The 17,331-nt window shown below is 46.1% G+C and overlaps 1 protein-coding gene across 9 annotated transcripts in view; it reads right to left on the bottom strand.

Annotated features, from left to right (window-relative positions):
• The window catches only part of LOC140481264 (periostin-like), a 108,180-nt gene that overhangs the window by 35,172 nt on the left and 55,677 nt on the right, over positions 1–17,331 (bottom strand). For all 9 annotated transcript variants that reach the window (XM_072577172.1, XM_072577175.1, XM_072577171.1 and 6 more), the window contains exons 11-14: positions 5,229–5,365; positions 3,999–4,129; positions 1,347–1,477; positions 411–513 (exon numbers count right to left, since the gene is read on the bottom strand). In XM_072577172.1, the coding sequence (XP_072433273.1) occupies positions 411–513; positions 1,347–1,477; positions 3,999–4,129; positions 5,229–5,365 (502 nt within the window). The remainder of the gene's footprint in view (positions 1–410; positions 514–1,346; positions 1,478–3,998; positions 4,130–5,228; positions 5,366–17,331) is intronic.

The raw sequence follows: 17,331 nt of genomic DNA, 5'->3' as shown, positions 1-17,331 counted from the left end.
AAGCCCTGGGTCTGACAGATGTCTAAGTTAGAGCTTCCCCTGCCTTCTGCCTTATAACTGGAAGATTTGCTGCGAGACAAAAATTCCAATTTTTGAGAAACTTCACCATATGGAGATGAGATATTAACACTGAGCATTTCCAAAGTTGCTGCACTAATTTTCCAGGTGATAAAAGGAAATCCTAGCTAAGCCATACAAGATTGGGAGTGGTTTGTGGTCATTACAACTAACATTATGGCAAACAAGGAAATTTCCAAAGCAGTTTTGCTACTGTTCTGAAACACACAAACAGATTAACATATAGTAGACAGTTTGAAAAGATCCATTTAGCAATGAATTCCCTTAGATTTCTTTAATTGAGACACTGGAAAAGGTTCAACTAACCATTATTGAGAAAACAGAAATCTTACCTTTTGGAAAGAGTAAAGAGTTAACCACATGAATAACACCATTGTTTGCCATGAGATCAGATTCTGTGGACTTCACGTTATTTACTAACATTGTGTTGTTTGCCTGAAAGCAAAGAAGATTGATGACTTAAGTGCTTTTATCAATAATGTGTTTCATTACAATAAATCACCCATGTACCTTTAACTTGTGAATGATGACTTTCTTTAGTTTTGTGTTTAAAGCTATGTGAACTTCCTCTAATGGTTCATTAAGTTTACCCATTACTCAATGGGCTAAGTCCAACAAACAACACAGGCCTCAGCACAATCCACTGTTTGTGTTCAATTAGTTGATCTCAGCCAGATGACTGCCACAAGTGCCCACAGTACCTCACACGTCGTGGGGAAACAAATAGGTCAGGAGTTCTCCATCAACAACTCCTGTTACAAATAGAGGTAGACAAAGTTTGGGAGGGTGGCGGGGTGATGGTTGAGGGGAACTTGATTACAAATTTCTACCTTCCCTTTCTCACTATGGTATAAAGACTGCTGACATTTAGTGTTAAGGCTCACGTGTGAATAATGAAACACAAAACGCCGTAACACACTCGTAAAACTGCAGTGTACTAAATGATTTCAGCTTTGTATGAAACTACTGAAGGACATGAAATAGATCAAGGTATGGGGTGACTGTAACAATGTACTAAAAAGTTTAGCTATTCCTTGAATTAAGGACATATGATCAATTGATGTCTGTATTATCACTGATTCCAGTAAAAATACTTAACTTGCTAGAATTTCCCCTACATGACAGAACTCTGGCTACAATTTTATCAGATGAGATTTTAGTCAGCTACTTTCTTAAATGTATGATAAGATTTGGAACATATTGCTATGCAGCATTCCAGTTTTAGGTACACTGAGCTAAAAATTACATTTATAGTCAAAACAACTCACCAGTTTTACCATAAGTCTGCTGCCTTGGTATGATTTCAGCACATTGGTGACTCCATACTCAATACCACCTTCAACATAAATCCCTTTGAGGAGGTGGTACAGAAGGATATGTCTGAGAGCATTTTTATCACCTGTAAGATAGATGCAAATTGTTTCTGATTTTGTCTGGAAATAAATGCCAAAGGTTGTATGAATTGGAAACAGGGAAGCCTAAGGATTGAGGACCAAAACCTTACTGTTCACTTCCTAACTTGCACCATGTCCTGCTCATCCAATGCCCCTGTGTTTACTGAATTCTTTGGCTCACATATAAGCAAAGCCTGCTTTTAAAAATTTTCAAGCTTATTTACAAATCAGTCTGTGGCTCACACCTCCCAATTCCTGAAATCTCCTTCAATGCTACAATGTTGGAAGCTTTTTGCACTTCTTCCTTGCACGACCGTGCATTCAGCTTCCAAGATCCAAAATTGTGGAATCAGCTCCTTAAAATTCTCCATCTCTTTTCTCTCCTTTCAGGCAATCTTTAAGGTCTACTTCTCTGACCAAGCTATAATAGTCTGCCCAAATGACTTGTTCTCTTCCTTGCTGTACATGCATTGGAATGTTTTACCAGGAAAAGGCCATTATTTAAGTAGAAGATATTGTTGCTGCTGGTGGACACACAGTGAGCAGGTCTTGTTATTTGAGCTGTCAGTGCTAAATGGATGGTGTTAATTGTTCATCACATTTACGCCTCATACAGGCTTCCTAGATGGTATTATGGTAATTAGAAATCCTTATTAGTGAGGTGCTCTCTACAGTGTCTGAAATCAAGGTAAGCAAGACCAACAACTTAATCAATTAGACTGTAGAATTCTTAATGAACAGCATGGAGTCTAAATCTTGACATGTAAGTTAGAATATTTAATTAAATACCTGTCATGTATAGAAAGTGAAATAAAGAGGGAAAGAGGAATGGGATTCAGACAAAAATAGAGAAAAAAGTAAAATAAATATCTCCTTTTTACATTTCAGCAATTCTACAATGTTTTCACTGTCACAGATAATTTGACTATAATTATTATTTACCATGTTTTTAAAAATGTACTTGGACTTGAATGGACTAGCTTTAATATTTAATATAGAGAATGTAATAAATATCTAGTGGGCAACTCCAGTAAATTCAATTTGCAAAGCTTCTTGAGGTGCCCAGCAACAATTATTGGAAGAAATGCAGGCAATCCTAGGAAGCAGATAAAGGATCCTCATTTTATCACTAAATGTAAGGGTTCCTTCTGTTTTAGATTGGAAATCGAGGTGTTATTTTAAGGCATGCTTGAACACAGCCAACAGTCGGAAAATTTTGTTTCACAATTTCCATACAAATCCACCTTTGTTTTTCTGCATGAATGTGGAGGTAGGCAAATAAAATGGCCCCCTAATGTTTTTTCCACACCTGAATCAATAACACTCTTGGAGTTCTAAAGATGCCAGTGTACTGTGAGACATGCGTGAAACTACAAGCACTTGTGTAAAGCAGCACCTTATCATAAACAAATGTCTTTGCAATGAAGTCACTTTTGTAATGTAGCTATATGCAACCACCTGTTTCCACACAAAGGACAAATGAATTAGCATGAAATCTGTTTTAAGTTGAGGGAAGAATGTTGGGCAGTACATCAAAATGAATGAATAAATATGTATTTTGCTTCTGGCCAAAGGATAAATTCAGTCCAATAGACTGTACTACTTTTTTTTTTCAAAATTAGCTGTATTGGATCATTTGTGGCTATTCAAGAAAGTAGCTAAGTGGAGTTTCACTCTTATATCCCTTTAACAACGTGATTCTCCTTTCGCACTGGAGTTAGGGAACTGCCTATAAAGCTATGTTAATGAATGAATTCACCGTATTAAAACACAGACCATTAACATGACCAATTAAAGCAAGGTATCAATTTAGTGACACACTGCAAGTTAAATATATACAAAGCAATCTCACTATGTGTTTTCATTTTAACAAAGCTGTTAAAAATAAAAGAACATAAGAATAAAAATCCGAGAGTGCTCCAAACTCATTGCAATTCTAGACCGTCTGGCCATCCATGAACTGAAGTAAAACAAATCACCACAATTAAAAACTGCAGACACCACTCAAACCAAGCTGCATAACAAACCAGAGATATGGGGAGTGATCATTGAGGGGAAAGAGGGTGAGCTGTTATTTGCCTACATTTAGCTTATGAAGCAAGGAAGGGCACATCTACTTCCTTAGAATCCATAAAACACAATGTTGAAAAGGTTTTGAAACTTTTTTTCCTTGAGGAGCTCTCAGCCTTCCTTTTAAGGACCCACTAATTAAGATGGTGAAGATCTCCATGTTGCAAATTTAAAGATTGAAGAATATAAACTTCAGAATCTTTGACTGACATAAGGGCTGGCTTCTCATTTCAATACCAAAATTAGATTTGTGCTCATTTCAAGACAGTATCAGAATCATCTGATAAAAAAAAGCCGTAAACACTTTAGTGACAGCCTCATTGTTCATGTAGGACCTCTGAATTGATCAATTATTAAGACACCGAGGTTAGGTCTATAAAGTAAAACTTTATATTTAGATCCTTTAGTTAAAACTGTAAAACTTACAGTTGTATTTTTAAAGTTTCAATTTCTTACTTGTCAATTCTTTTAGGTCATCTGATGAAAGGCTTTCAAACACGTCATTGGTTGGAACGAATAAAGTCCAGTCTCCTTCTTCCGTAAGCAGTTCTGTCAAACCTGCAGATTCTGCCAGAGTCAGGAATACGCTGATAAGAAAAGTAATTGTAACATTAGTGAAAGTTCCTTGACAAGAGAAAGATCGGCAGAAGAATATAATGGGAAAAGGATGTCGTCCCTTTCGGCTGGCTTTAGTATCAAGATTCTTTTTAAGGTTACAAACATTTTCTGCATTAACAGCCTTCTGTGTCCTTCCACTTCAGTCCAGTCAGAATTCACTTCAATGAGTTTTTATATCTATTCAACATTTTGATGAGAGTCAGTGTTTGCACCCACATTTCTCTCTTGCTCTGTAAAGTCAGTGAATATATTTCTTCTGGTTCCATGCCTTCACAGGCCATTACAGGATTCATCGGTATGGACTACAGTCTCACTGTGATGGGCATGAAATGAGGAACAATCTCCCTCCCTCACAGTTACCCCGCAAACTCAAATGCAACTAATTTTAGGCCAACTCAAATCCAGCAAATGTTTGTTTATTCATTTGCTGAACATGGGTATCACCGATAAGGCCAGCACTTATCAATCATAAACTCCCATGAGAAGATGGTAAGACACCTGTTGAAAATTGAGTGGCTTGCTAGGCCATCTCAATGGGCAAGTGAATCTGGAATCAAATACAGACCAAACCAGGCAAAGATGTCTGACTTTCTTTTCTAAAAGACATTAGAATACCTGCTGAGTTTTTATGGAAATCGGGTCACCACTACTGAAGCTTCATATTTCAGATGTTATTTCTTTTATTAAACATAAATTACCTAGCTGCCGTGGAGAGGGTCTGAACCTGTATATTTAGGTAAGATGTTCAGGGCTTTGGATTACAAGTGCAGTAATGTAACTACATTCTTACCACTGCATCAGGATACCCGGTTGATAGCCAACTAGTCATGGTTCTACTTAAGTAAGGCCTGGGCCTCAAAATGGCTCCAAATTCTTCCCTCCCAGAAATGGGTAAGTAACGTGGTATATTCTGCCAGAAGGAAAATATACTGCTGCATCTGTGAACATTGAGTACGCTTCTCTTGCTTTGCAACTGATATAAACATTGGTGAAATTGGCAATTGACCTGCTGGTTCTGATAAAATAACTTCTCTTAAATCCCAATAGCTAGAACATCTTCGTACTTACCTAAAGCGAGGATCTTCCCTCAGAATTTGCAGCAGGGACTTCTCCGCAGGAAAAATGACCTTTCTGATTTGGTGAATGACACCGTTTCTTCCTTCCTTGCTTCCTCTGATCATACAGGAGTTCTCAATGCAAACTGCCTGCCAGAAAAACCAGTACAAACTGATTTCAAAACTCAGACCATTGGAACAGCATTGTGGGTAATTATTGCAGTAAATCTCATTGTTTATTCTTTGCTTCTCAGATGGGGGGGGCGGGGTGGTGGGACAGGACTTAACATTTTTCAAGGCTTATTGCTAATTGCTGTGAATGAACACAGGTTTCATTTTGGGGAAGCAAGAAAGAGAAATTAGAAATTGTAAGAAGGTAGAAACTATACAATTTCTAGATCCATATAAATATTTTTTTAAAAAACGTATTCATAGAACGTAGATGTCACTGGCCAGCATTATTGCCAACCTCTTGTTGCCCCTGAGAACGGCGGGGGGGGGGGGGGGGTGGAGGTGGGGAGGTGGTGGGTGGGGGTGGTGGGTGGGGGGTGGGTGAGTGCCTTTTTCAATTGCTGCAGTCCACGTGCTGTACATTGACTGATAATGTTGTCAGGGAGCGAGTTAGAGGAGTTTGACCCAGTGACGCTAAAGGAACATGCTATACTTCCAAGTCAGGATGGTGAGTGACTTGGAGCTGACCTTGCAGTTGAAGGCATTCCCATGTATCTGCTACCTTTGTCTTTCTAGATGGTAGTAGTAATGGATTTGAAAAGTGCTAAAAAAGGACCCAATTCCTGCAGTGCACCTTGTAGACAGTACACACTGCTGTATCAGTGGTGGTGAGGGTTTATGTTGTAGGGATGGTGCTAATCAAGTGGGCTGCTTTGTCCTAAATGGTATCAAACTTGAGCACTGTTGGAGTTGCAGTCATCTCATCAGCAAGCGGGAGTATTCATGGACAGGCTTTAGTGAGTCAGGACGTGATTATTCGTTGCACGTTTCATAGATTCCCTACAGCATGGAATCAGGCCATTTGGCCTAGCAAGTCCACACCAACCCTTAGAGTATCCCACCCAGATCCATCCCACCTACCCTATGACTATACACTTCCCCTGACAAATACACCTAACCGACACCTCCCTGAACACAATAGGCAATTTAACATGGCCAGTTCACCTGACATGCACATCTTTGGATTGTGGGAGGAAGTCAGAGCACCCAGAGGAAACCCATGCATACACGGGGAGAATGTGCAAACTCTACACAGACAGTTCCCCGAGGCTGGGTCCCGGGTGCCATGAGACAGCAATGCTGACCACTGAGCTATTGTGCCACCTCTGACCTGCTCTTGTAGCCACAGTACCTATATGGCTGGTCCAGTTCCATTCTTGATCAATAGTAACCCACAAGATGTTGATAGTGAGAAATTCCATGACAGTGATATCACGGAATGCGAAGTCGTGATGGTTAGATTCACTCCTAATGGAGAAGGTTATTGCCTGGAACTGTGGTGCAAATATTACTTGCCTTCTGTCATAACAATCAGTTGTATTTTTTGCTAATTTATATTCCCAATCAATTTTCTATCTTTTTCTGAGGATTCTTAGTCTGCTGGTAGTTCTTGAAAAAGTTCCAATCCTTTGGCATGCCATTAGTTTTCACTGTTGGATATGTCTTAGTTTTTGATTCGATACTCTGCTTCATCACTTTTATTGATTATAGGTGCTTCATCCTTCTCATCAAATCCTTCTTTTTGAACAGAATTTTTTTTAATTAGCATTATGCAATATGTTCGGTGCAGACTCAATGGACTGAAAGCCATTTCTATGACATGTCATTGCCCTTCTAATGAACATCCAATAAGTCTATTGTCTAAGTCTGCTTTAAAGAACCCTTTCTTCACTTCTCTGTAATTTAAGTTAAGGACAGTGTTTGAGATTCAAGTTGTTATCCCTCAAATTAAATTTGAAATTCTACCTTGTTGTGATCACTATTCCCTAGAGGAATATTAATGAGGAAACTCATCAATTCCGAATTAATTACACATTACTAGATCATAGCCTGTTCATGGATAAGTTATGCAACATATTGTTCTCAACAAAAATCCCTCTCATTTACAACATTTCTTCATTGAGCAAGCCTCAATACCCTTTTAAGAAAATAAGTTCTGATTTCTACTGCAGCGAAACGTATGCCCCCCGTCTATTCATTACTCCCCACTGTAACAAGCTGCCTGTCTAAGCCTCTGTTTATTGCAAAAAGGTATCATACAAGTATAATGCTTTTGTTTAAAATGCTTCAGTGACATCACCTTAGAAAAGCTGAGGTAAAAAGGAACCAGGTTTTCTCTAATATTCTTTCATCTGCGTGAACAAACTCATCCTTGTAATCTGTTCTCCTCAAAGTCCAGTCTATGCAGCATGTAATGAATAAAATGGACTGGGAGGAGTGTCACAGTGAACTGGACTGGGAGGTGTGTGTAGTGAATGAGTGTCTCTGTGAAATGGAGTGGGAGGAGTGTGCAGTGAGTGAGTGTCACTGTGAAGGGGATTGGTAGTAATGTGCAGTGAATGAGTGTCCCTGTAAATTGGTCTGGCAGGTGTGTGCAATGAGTGAGTGTCACTGTGAAATGGACTGGGAGGAGTGTGCAGTGAGGGTCCCTGTGACATGGACTAGGAGGAGTATGCAGTCAGTGAGTGTCACTGTGAAATGGGATGGGAGGTGTGTGCAGTGAGTGAGTGTCACTGTGAACTGGTCTTGTAGGAGTGTGCAGTGAGTAGGTGTCCCTGTTAAATGGACTGGGAGGTGTGTGAAGTGAGTGAGTGTCCCTGTGATCTTGAGTGGGAGGAGTGTGCAGTGAGTGAGTGTCCTGTGAACAGGACAGGGGTGTGCAATGAGTGAAATGGACTGGGAGGAGTGTCACTGTGAAATGGAATGGGAGGTGTGTGCAGTGAATGAATATCCCTGTGAAATGGACTGGGAGGAGTGGGGAGTGAGTGAGTGTCACTGTGAAATGGACTGGAAGGAGTGTGCAGTGAGTGAGTGTCACTGTGAAATGGACTGGAAGGAGTGTGCAGTGTGTGAGAATCATTGTGAGCTGGAGTGGAAGGAGTGTGCAGTGAGTGAGTGTCACTGTGAAATGGATTGGGAGGTGTGTGCAGTGAATGAATATCCCTGTGAAATGGACTGGGAGGAGTGTGCAGTGAGTGAGTGTCCCTGTGAACTGGAGTGGGAGGAGTGTGCAGTGAGTGAGTGTCCTGTGAACAGGACAGGACTTTGTAATGAGTAAAATGGACTGGGAGGAGTGTTCCTGTGAAATGGAGTGGGAGGAGTGGGGAAGTGAGTATCATTGTGAGCTGGAGTGGAAGGAGTGTGCAGTGAGTGAGTGTCCCTGTGAATTAGACTGGGAGGAGTGTGCAATGAGTGAGTGTCACTGTGAAATGGACTGGGAGGAGTGTGCAGTCAGTGAGTGTCACTGTGAACTGGTCTTGTAAGAGTGTGCAGTGAGTGGGTGTCCCTGTGAAAAAGACTGGGAGGTGTGTGAAGTGAGTGAGTGTCCTTGTGATCTTGAGTGGGACGAGTGTGCAGTGAGTGAGTATCCTGTGAACAGGACAGGAGTGTGCAATGAGTGAAATGGACTGGGAGGAGTGTCACTGTGAACTCGAATGGGAGGTGTGTGCAGTGAATGAATGTCCCTGTGAAATGAACTGGGAGGTGTGTGCAGTGAGTGAGTGTCACTGTGAAATGGAGTGGGACGAGTGTGCAGTGAGTGAGTGTAACTGTGAAATGGACTGGGAGGTGTGTGCAGTGAGTGAGTGTAACTGTGAAATGGACTGGGAGGCGTGAGCAGTGAATTAGTGTCCGGTTAAATTAACTGGGAGGAGTGTGCAGCGAATGGGTGTCCCTGCGAATTGGACTGGGAGGAGTGTGCAGTGAGTGAATGTCCGGTGACCAGGACAGGGTGTGCAATGAGTGAAATGGACTGGGAGGCGTGAGCAGTGAGTGAGTGTCAGTGTGAAATGGACTGGGAGGCGTGAGCAGTGAGTGAGTGTCACTTTGAATTGGACTGGGAGTAGTGTGGAGTGAGTGGATGCCTCTGTGAAATGGACTGGGAGTGGAGTGCAGCGAGTGAGTGTCCCCATGAAGTGGAGTGGAAAAACTGTGCAGTGAGTGTCCCTGTCAACTGGACTTGAGGGAGAGTGCAGTGAGTAAGTGTTCCTGTGAAATGGACTTGAGGGAGTGTGCAGTGAGTGAGTGTCCCTGTAAAATGTGCTGGGAGGAGGGTGCAGTGAGTGAGTTTCCCTGTGAAATGGATTTCAGGGAAGGTTCTGTGAGTGAATGTCCCTGTGAAATGGACTGGGAGGAGTGTGCCGTGCATGAGTGTCACTGTGAACTGGACTGGGAGGAGTGTGCAGTGAGTGAGTGTCCCTGAGAATTGGACTGTGAGGAGTGTGCAGTGAGTGAGTGTCACTGTGAAATGGACTGGGAGGAGTGTGCAGTGAGTGAGTGTCCCTGAGGATTGGACTGGGAGGAGTGTGCATTGAGTGCCTCTTGCTGTGAAATAAGCTGGGAGGAGTGTGCAGTGAGTGAGTGTCCTGTGAACAGGACAGGACTTTGTAATGAGTAAAATAGACTGGGAGGTGTGTCACTGTGAACTGGCATGGGAGGAGTGTTCAGTGAATGAGTGTCCCTGTGATCTGGAGTGGGAGGAGTGTGCAGTGAGTGAGTGTCACTGTGAAATGGACTGGGAGGAGTGTGCAGTGACTGAGTATCCTGTGAACAGGACAGGAGTGTGCAATGAGTGAAATGGGCTTGGAGAGGTGTCACTGTGAAATGGACTGGGAGGAGTGTGCAGTGAGTGAGTGTCCCTGTGAACTGGGGTGGGAGGAGTGTGCAGTGAGTGAGTGTCACTGTGAAATGGACTGGGAGGAGTGTGCAGTGAGTGAGTGTCCCGGTGAATCAGACTGGGAGGAGTGTGCAGTGAGTGAGTGTCCCAGTGAAATGGACAAGACTTTGTAATGAATGAAATGGACCGGGAGGAGTGTCACTGTGAAATGGACTGGGAGGAGTGTGCAGTGAGTGAGTGTCCCAGTGGAATGGGCTGGGAGGAGTGTTCAGTGAGTGAGAATCATTGTGAGCTGGAGTGGAAGGAGTGTGCAGTGAGTGAGTGTCACTATGAAACAGACTAGGAGGAATGTGCAGTGAGTGAGCGTCACTGTGAAACAGACTAGGAGGAGTGTGCAGTGAGTGAGTGTCCCTGAGAATTGGACTGGGAGGGGAATGCAGTGAGTGAGTGTCACTGTGAAATGGACTGGGAGGCGTGTGCAGTGAGTGAGTGTCAATGTGAAATGGACTGGGAGGCGTGTGCAGTGAGTGAATGTCAATGTGAAATGGACGGGGAGGCGTGAGCAGTGAGTGAATGTCAATGTGAAATGGACGGGGAGGCGTGAGCAGTGAGTGAGTGTGCCGGTGAAATGGACTGGGAGGAGTGTGCAGTGAGTGAGTGTCACTGTGAAATGGATTGGGAGGAGTGTGCAGTGAGTGAGTGTCCCAGTGAAATGGACTGCGATGAGTGTGCAGTGAGTGAGAGTCCCTGAGAATTGGACTGGGAGGAGTGTGCAGTGAGTGAGTGTCACTGTGAAACAGACTGGGAGGAGTGTGCAGTGAGTGAGTGTCCCTGTGAACTGGGGTGGGAAGAGTGTGCAGTGAGTGAGTGTCGCTGTGATCTGGAGTGGGAGGAGTGTGCAGTGAGTGAGTGTCCTGTGAACAGGACAGGACTTTGTAATGAGTAAAATGGACTGGGAGGAGTGTTCCTGTGAAATGGAGTGGGAGGAGTGGGGAAGTGAGTATCATTGTGAGCTGGAGTGGAAGGAGTGTGCAGTGAGTGAGTGTCCCTGTGAATTAGACTGGGAGGAGTGTGCAATGAGTGAGTGTCCCTGTGAATTGGTCTGGCAAGAGTGTGCAATGAGTGAGTGTCCCTGTGAAATGGACTGGGAGGAGTGTGCAGTCAGTGAGTGTCACTGTGAACTGGTCTTGTAAGAGTGTGCAGTGAGTGGGTGTCCCTGTGAAAAAGACTGGGAGGTGTGTGAAGTGAGTGAGTGTCCTTGTGATCTTGAGTGGGAGGAGTGTGCAGTGAGTGAATGTCCGGTGAACAGGACAGGGGTGTGCAATGAGTGAAATGGACAGGGAGGAGTGTCAGTGTGAAATGGAATGGGAGGTGTGTGCAGTGAATGAATGTCCCTGTGAAATGGACTGGGAGGAGTGGGGAGTGAGTGAGTGTCAGTGTGAAATGGACTGGGAGGAGTGTGCAGTGAGTGAGTGTAACTGTAAAATGGACTGGGAGGCGTGTGCACTGAATTAGTGTCCTGGTTAAATTAACTGGGATGAGTGTGCAGCGAATGGGTGTCCCTGCGAATTGGACTGGGAGGAGTGTGCAGTGAGTGAATGTCCGGTGACCAGGACAGGGTGTGCAATGAGTGAAATGGACTGGGAGGCCTGAGCAGTGAGTAAGTGTCACTGTGAAATGGACTGGGAGGCGTGTGCAGTGAGTGAATGTCAATGTGAAATGGACGGGGAGGCGTGAGCAGTGAGTGAATGTCAATGTGAAATGGATGGGGAGGCGTGAGCAGTGAGTGAGTGTGCCGGTGAAATGGACTGGGAGGAGTGTGCAGTGAGTGAGTGTCACTGTGAAATGGACTGGGAGGAGTGTGCAGTGAGTGAGTGTCCCAGTGAAATGGACTGCGATGAGTGTGCAGTGAGTGAGGGTCCCTGTGAACTGGGGTGGGAAGAGTGTGCAGTGAGTGAGTGTCACTGTGATCTGGAGTGGGAGGAGTGTGCAGTGAGTGAGTGTCCTGTGAACAGGACAGGACTTTGTAATGAGTAAAATGGACTGGGAGGAGTGTCACTGTGAAATGGAGTGGGAGGAGTGGAGAAGTGAGTATCATTGTGAGCTGGAGTGGAAGGAGTGTGCAGTGAGTGAGTGTCCCTGTGAATTAGACTGGGAGGAGTGTGCAATGAGTGAGTGTCCCTGTGAAATGGACTGGGAGGGGAATGCAGTGAGTGAGTGTCACTATGAAACAGACTAGGAGGAATGTGCAGTGAGTGAGTGTCACTGTGAAATGGACTGGGAGGCGTATGCAGTGAGTGAGTGTCCCTGTGAACTGGTCTGGGAGGCGTGTGCAGTGAGTGAGTGTCAATGTGAAATGGACTGGGAGGCGTGTGCAGTGAGTGAGTGTCAATGTGAAATGGACGGGGAGGCGTGAGCAGTCAGTGAATGTCAATGTGAAATGGACGGGGAGGCGTGAGCAGTGAGTGAGTGTGCCGGTGAAATGGACTGGGAGGAGTGTGCAGTGAGTGAGTGTCACTGTGAAATGGACTGGGAGGAGTGTGCAGTGAGTGAGTGTCACTGTGAAACAGACTGGGAGGAGTGTGCAGTGAGTGAGTGTCCCTGTGAACTGGACTGGGAGGAGTGTGCAGTGAGTGAGTGTCCCTGTGAACTGGGGTGGGAAGAGTGTGCAGTGAGTGAGTGTCGCTGTGATCTGGAGTGGGAGGAGTGTGCAGTGAGTGAGTGTCCTGTGAACAGGACAGGACTTTGTAATGAGTAAAATGGACTGGGAGGAGTGTTCCTGTGAAATGGAGTGGGAGGAGTGGGGAAGTGAGTATCATTGTGAGCTGGAGTGGAAGGAGTGTGCAGTGAGTGAGTGTCCCTGTGAATTAGACTGGGAGGAGTGTGCAATGAGTGAGTGTCCCTGTGAATTGGTCTGGCAAGAGTGTGCAATGAGTGAGTGTCACTGTGAAATGGACTGGGAGGAGTGTGCAGTCAGTGAGTGTCACTGTGAACTGGTCTTGTAAGAGTGTGCAGTGAGTGGGTGTCCCTGTGAAAAAGACTGGGAGGTGTGTGAAGTGAGTGAGTGTCCTTGTGATCTTGAGTGGGAGGAGTGTGCAGTGAGTGAATGTCCGGTGAACAGGACAGGGGTGTGCAATGAGTGAAATGGACAGGGAGGAGTGTCAGTGTGAAATGGAATGGGAGGTGTGTGCAGTGAATGAATGTCCCTGTGAAATGGACTGGGAGGTGTGTGCAGTGAGTGAGTGTAACTGTGAAATGGACTGGGAGGTGTGAGCACTGAATTAGTGTCCTGGTTAAATTAACTGGGATGAGTGTGCAGTGAATGAATGTCCCTGTGAAATGAACTGGGAGGTGTGTGCAGTGAATGAATATCCCTTTGAAATGGACAGGGAGGAGTGTCAGTGTGAAATGGACTGGGAGGAGTGAGCAGTGAGTGAATGTCCCTGTAGAATGGGCTGGGAGGAGTGTTCAGTGAGTGAGAATCATTGTGAGCTGGAGTGGAAGGAGTGTGCAGTGAGTGAGCGTCACTGTGAAACAGACTAGGAGGAGTGTGCAGTGAGTGAGTGTCCCTGAGAATTGGACTGGGAGGGGAATGCAGTGAGTGAGTGTCACTGTGAAATGGACTGGGAGGCGTGTGCAGTGAGTGAGTGTCAATGTGAAATGGACTGGGAGGCGTGTGCAGTGAGTGAGTGTCAATGTGAAATGGACGGGGAGGCGTGAGCAGTCAGTGAATGTCAATGTGAAATGGACGGGGAGGCGTGAGCAGTGAGTGAGTGTGCCGGTGAAATGGACTGGGAGGAGTGTGCAGTGAGTGAGTGTCCCAGTGAAATGGACTGCGATGAGTGTGCAGTGAGTGAGAGTCCCTGAGAATTGGACTGGGAGGAGTGTGCAGTGAGTGAGTGTCCCTGTGAACTGGACTGGGAGGTGTGTGCAGTGAGTGAGTGTCCCTGTGAACTGGGGTGGGAAGAGTGTGCAGTGAGTGAGTGTCGCTGTGATCTGGAGTGGGAGGAGTGTGCAGTGAGTGAGTGTCCTGTGAACAGGACAGGACTTTGTAATGAGTAAAATGGACTGGGAGGAGTGTTCCTGTGAAATGGAGTGGGAGGAGTGGGGAAGTGAGTATCATTGTGAGCTGGAGTGGAAGGAGTGTGCAGTGAGTGAGTGTCCCTGTGAATTAGACTGGGAGGAGTGTGCAATGAGTGAGTGTCCCTGTGAATTGGTCTGGCAAGAGTGTGCAATGAGTGAGTGTCACTGTGAAATGGACTGGGAGGAGTGTGCAGTCAGTGAGTGTCACTGTGAACTGGTCTTGTAAGAGTGTGCAGTGAGTGGGTGTCCCTGTGAAAAAGACTGGGAGGTGTGTGAAGTGAGTGAGTGTCCTTGTGATCTTGAGTGGGAGGAGTGTGCAGTGAGTGAATGTCCGGTGAACAGGACAGGGGTGTGCAATGAGTGAAATGGACAGGGAGGAGTGTCAGTGTGAAATGGAATGGGAGGTGTGTGCAGTGAATGAATGTCCCTGTGAAATGGACTGGGAGGAGTGGGGAGTGAGTGAGTGTCAGTGTGAAATGGACTGGGAGGAGTGTGCAGTGAGTGAGTGTAACTGTGAAATGGACTGGGAGGCGTGAGCACTGAATTAGTGTCCTGGTTAAATTAACTGGGATGAGTGTGCAGCGAATGGGTGTCCCTGCGAATTGGACTGGGAGGAGTGTGCAGTGAGTGAATGTCCGGTGACCAGGACAGGGTGTGCAATGAGTGAAATGGACTGGGAGGCCTGAGCAGTGAGTGAGTGTCACTGTGAAATGGACTGGGAGGCGTGAGTAGTGAGTGAGTGTCACTGTGAAATGGACTGGGAGGAGTGTGCAGTGAGTGAGTGTCACTGTGAAATGGACTGGGAGGCGTGAGTAGTGAGTGAGTGTCACTGTGAAATGGACTGGGAGGAGTGTGCAGTGAGTGAGTGTCACTGTGAAATGGACTGGGAGGCGTGAGTAGTGAGTGAGTGTCACTGTGAAATGGACTGGGAGGAGTGTGCAGTGAGTGAGTGTCACTGTGAAATGGACTGGGAGGCGTGAGTAGTGAGTGAGTGTCACTGTGAAATGGACTGGGAGGAGTGTGCAGTGAGTGAGTGTCACTGTGAAATGGACTGGGAGGCGTGAGTAGTGAGTGAGTGTCACTGTGAAATGGACTGGGAGGCGTGAGTAGTGAGTGAGTGTCACTGTGAAATGGACTGGGAGGCCTGAGCAGTGAGTGAGTGTCACTGTGAAATGGACTGGGAGGCGTTAGTAGTGAGTGAGTGTCACTGTGAAATGGACTGGGAGGAGTGTGCAGTGAGTGAGTGTTACTTTGAATTGGACTGGGAGGCGTGAGCAGTGAGTGAGTGTCACTGTGAAATGGACTGGGAGGAGTGTGCAGTGAGTGAGTGTCCCTGTGAAATGGACTGGGAGGAGTGTGCAGTGAGTGAGTGTCACTTTGAATTGGACTGGGAGGCGTGAGCAGTGAGTGAGTGTCACTGTGAAATGGACTGGGAGGAGTGTGCAGTGAGTGAGTGTCACTCTGAACCGGACAGGACTTTGTAATGAATAAAATGGACTGGGAGGAGTGTCACTGTGAACTGGACTGGGAGGAGTGTGCAGTGAGTGAGTGTCACTGTGAAATGGACTGGGAGGAGTGTGCAGTGAGTGAGTGTCCCTGTGAAATGGACTGGGAGGAGTGTGCAGTGAGTGAGTGTCCCTGTGAATTGGACTGGGAGGAGTGTGCAGTGTGTAAGAGTCACTATGAAAAGGACTGGGTGGAGTGTGCAGTGACTGAGTGTCCCTCCAAACGGGTCTGGGAGTAGTGTGCAGTGAGTGAGTGTCCCTGTGAAATGGACTGGGAGGAGTGGGCAGTGAGTGAGTGTCCGTGTGAAATGGACTGGGAGGAGTGGGCAGTGAGTGAGTGTCCGTGTGAAATAGACTGGGAGGAGAGTGCAGTGAATAAGTGTCCCTGTGAATTGGACGGGGAGGAGAGTGCAGTGAGTGAGTATACATGTGAAATGGAGTGGGAGGAGTATGCAGTGAGTGAGAGTCCCTGTGAATTGGACTGGGAGGAGTGTGCAGTGAATAAGTGTCCCTGTGAAATGGACTGGAGGAGAGTGCAGTGAGTGAGTGTCCCTGTGAAGTGGACTGGGAGGAGTGTGCAGTGAATAAGTGTCCCTGTGAACTGGACTGGGATGAGTGTGCAGTGAGTGAGTGTCACTTTGAATTGGACTGGGAGGAGTGTGCAGTGAGTGTCCCTGTGAAATGGACTAGGAGGAGTGTGCAGTCAGTGAGTGTCACTGTGAACTGGTCTTGTAAGAGTGTGCAGTGAGTGGGTGTCCCTGTGAAAAAGACTGGGAGGTGTGTGAAGTGAGTGAGTGTCCTTGTGATCTTGAGTGGGACGAGTGTGCAGTGAGTGAGTGTCCTGTGAACAGGACAGGAGTGTGCAATGAGTGAAATGGACTGGGAGGAGTGTCACTGTGAACTCGAATGGGAGGTGTGTGCAGTGAATGAATGTCCCTGTGAAATGAACTGGGAGGTGTGTGCAGTGAGTGAGTGTCACTGTGAAATGGACTGGGAGGCGTGAGCAGTGAGTGAGTGTCCCTGTGAACTGGTCATGTAGGAGTGTGCAGTGAGTGCGTGTCCCTGTGAAATGGGCTGGGAGGAAAGTTCAGTGAGTGAGTATCATTGTCAGCTGGAGTGGAAGGAGTGTGCAGTGAGTGAGTGTCACTGTGAAACAGACTGGGAGGAGTGTGCAGTGAGTGAGTGTCACTGTGAAACAGACTGGGAGGAGTGTGCAGTGAGTGAGTGTCACTGTGAAACAGACTGGGAGGAGTGTGCAGTGAGTGAGTGTCACTGTGAAACAGACTGGGAGGAGTGTGCAGTGAGTGAGTGTCACTGTGAAATGGACTGGGAGGAGTGTGCAGTGAGTGAGTGTCGCTGTGAAACAGACTGGGAGGAGTGTGCAGTGAGTGAGTGTCACTGTGAAACAGACTGGGAGGAGTGTGCAGTGAGTGAGTGTCACTGTGAAACAGACTGGGAGGAGTGTGCAGTGAGTGAGTGTCACTGTGAAACAGACTGGGAGGAGTGTGCAGTGAGTGAGTGTCACTGTGAAATGGACTGGGAGGAGTGTGCAGTGAGTGAGTGTCGCTGTGAAACAGACTGGGAGGAGTGTGCAGTGAGTGAGTGTCACTGTGAAACAGACTGGGAGGAGTGTGCAGTGAGTGAGTGTCACTGTGAAACAGACTGGGAGGAGTGTGCAGTGA

The sequence above is a fragment of the Chiloscyllium punctatum genome, chromosome 9 (genome assembly GCF_047496795.1).
Source record: "Chiloscyllium punctatum isolate Juve2018m chromosome 9, sChiPun1.3, whole genome shotgun sequence".
NCBI lineage: Eukaryota > Metazoa > Chordata > Chondrichthyes > Orectolobiformes > Hemiscylliidae > Chiloscyllium > Chiloscyllium punctatum.
The sequence above is the reverse complement of the archived record's forward strand: the minus strand, read 5'-3'. Positions and strand labels throughout refer to the sequence as shown.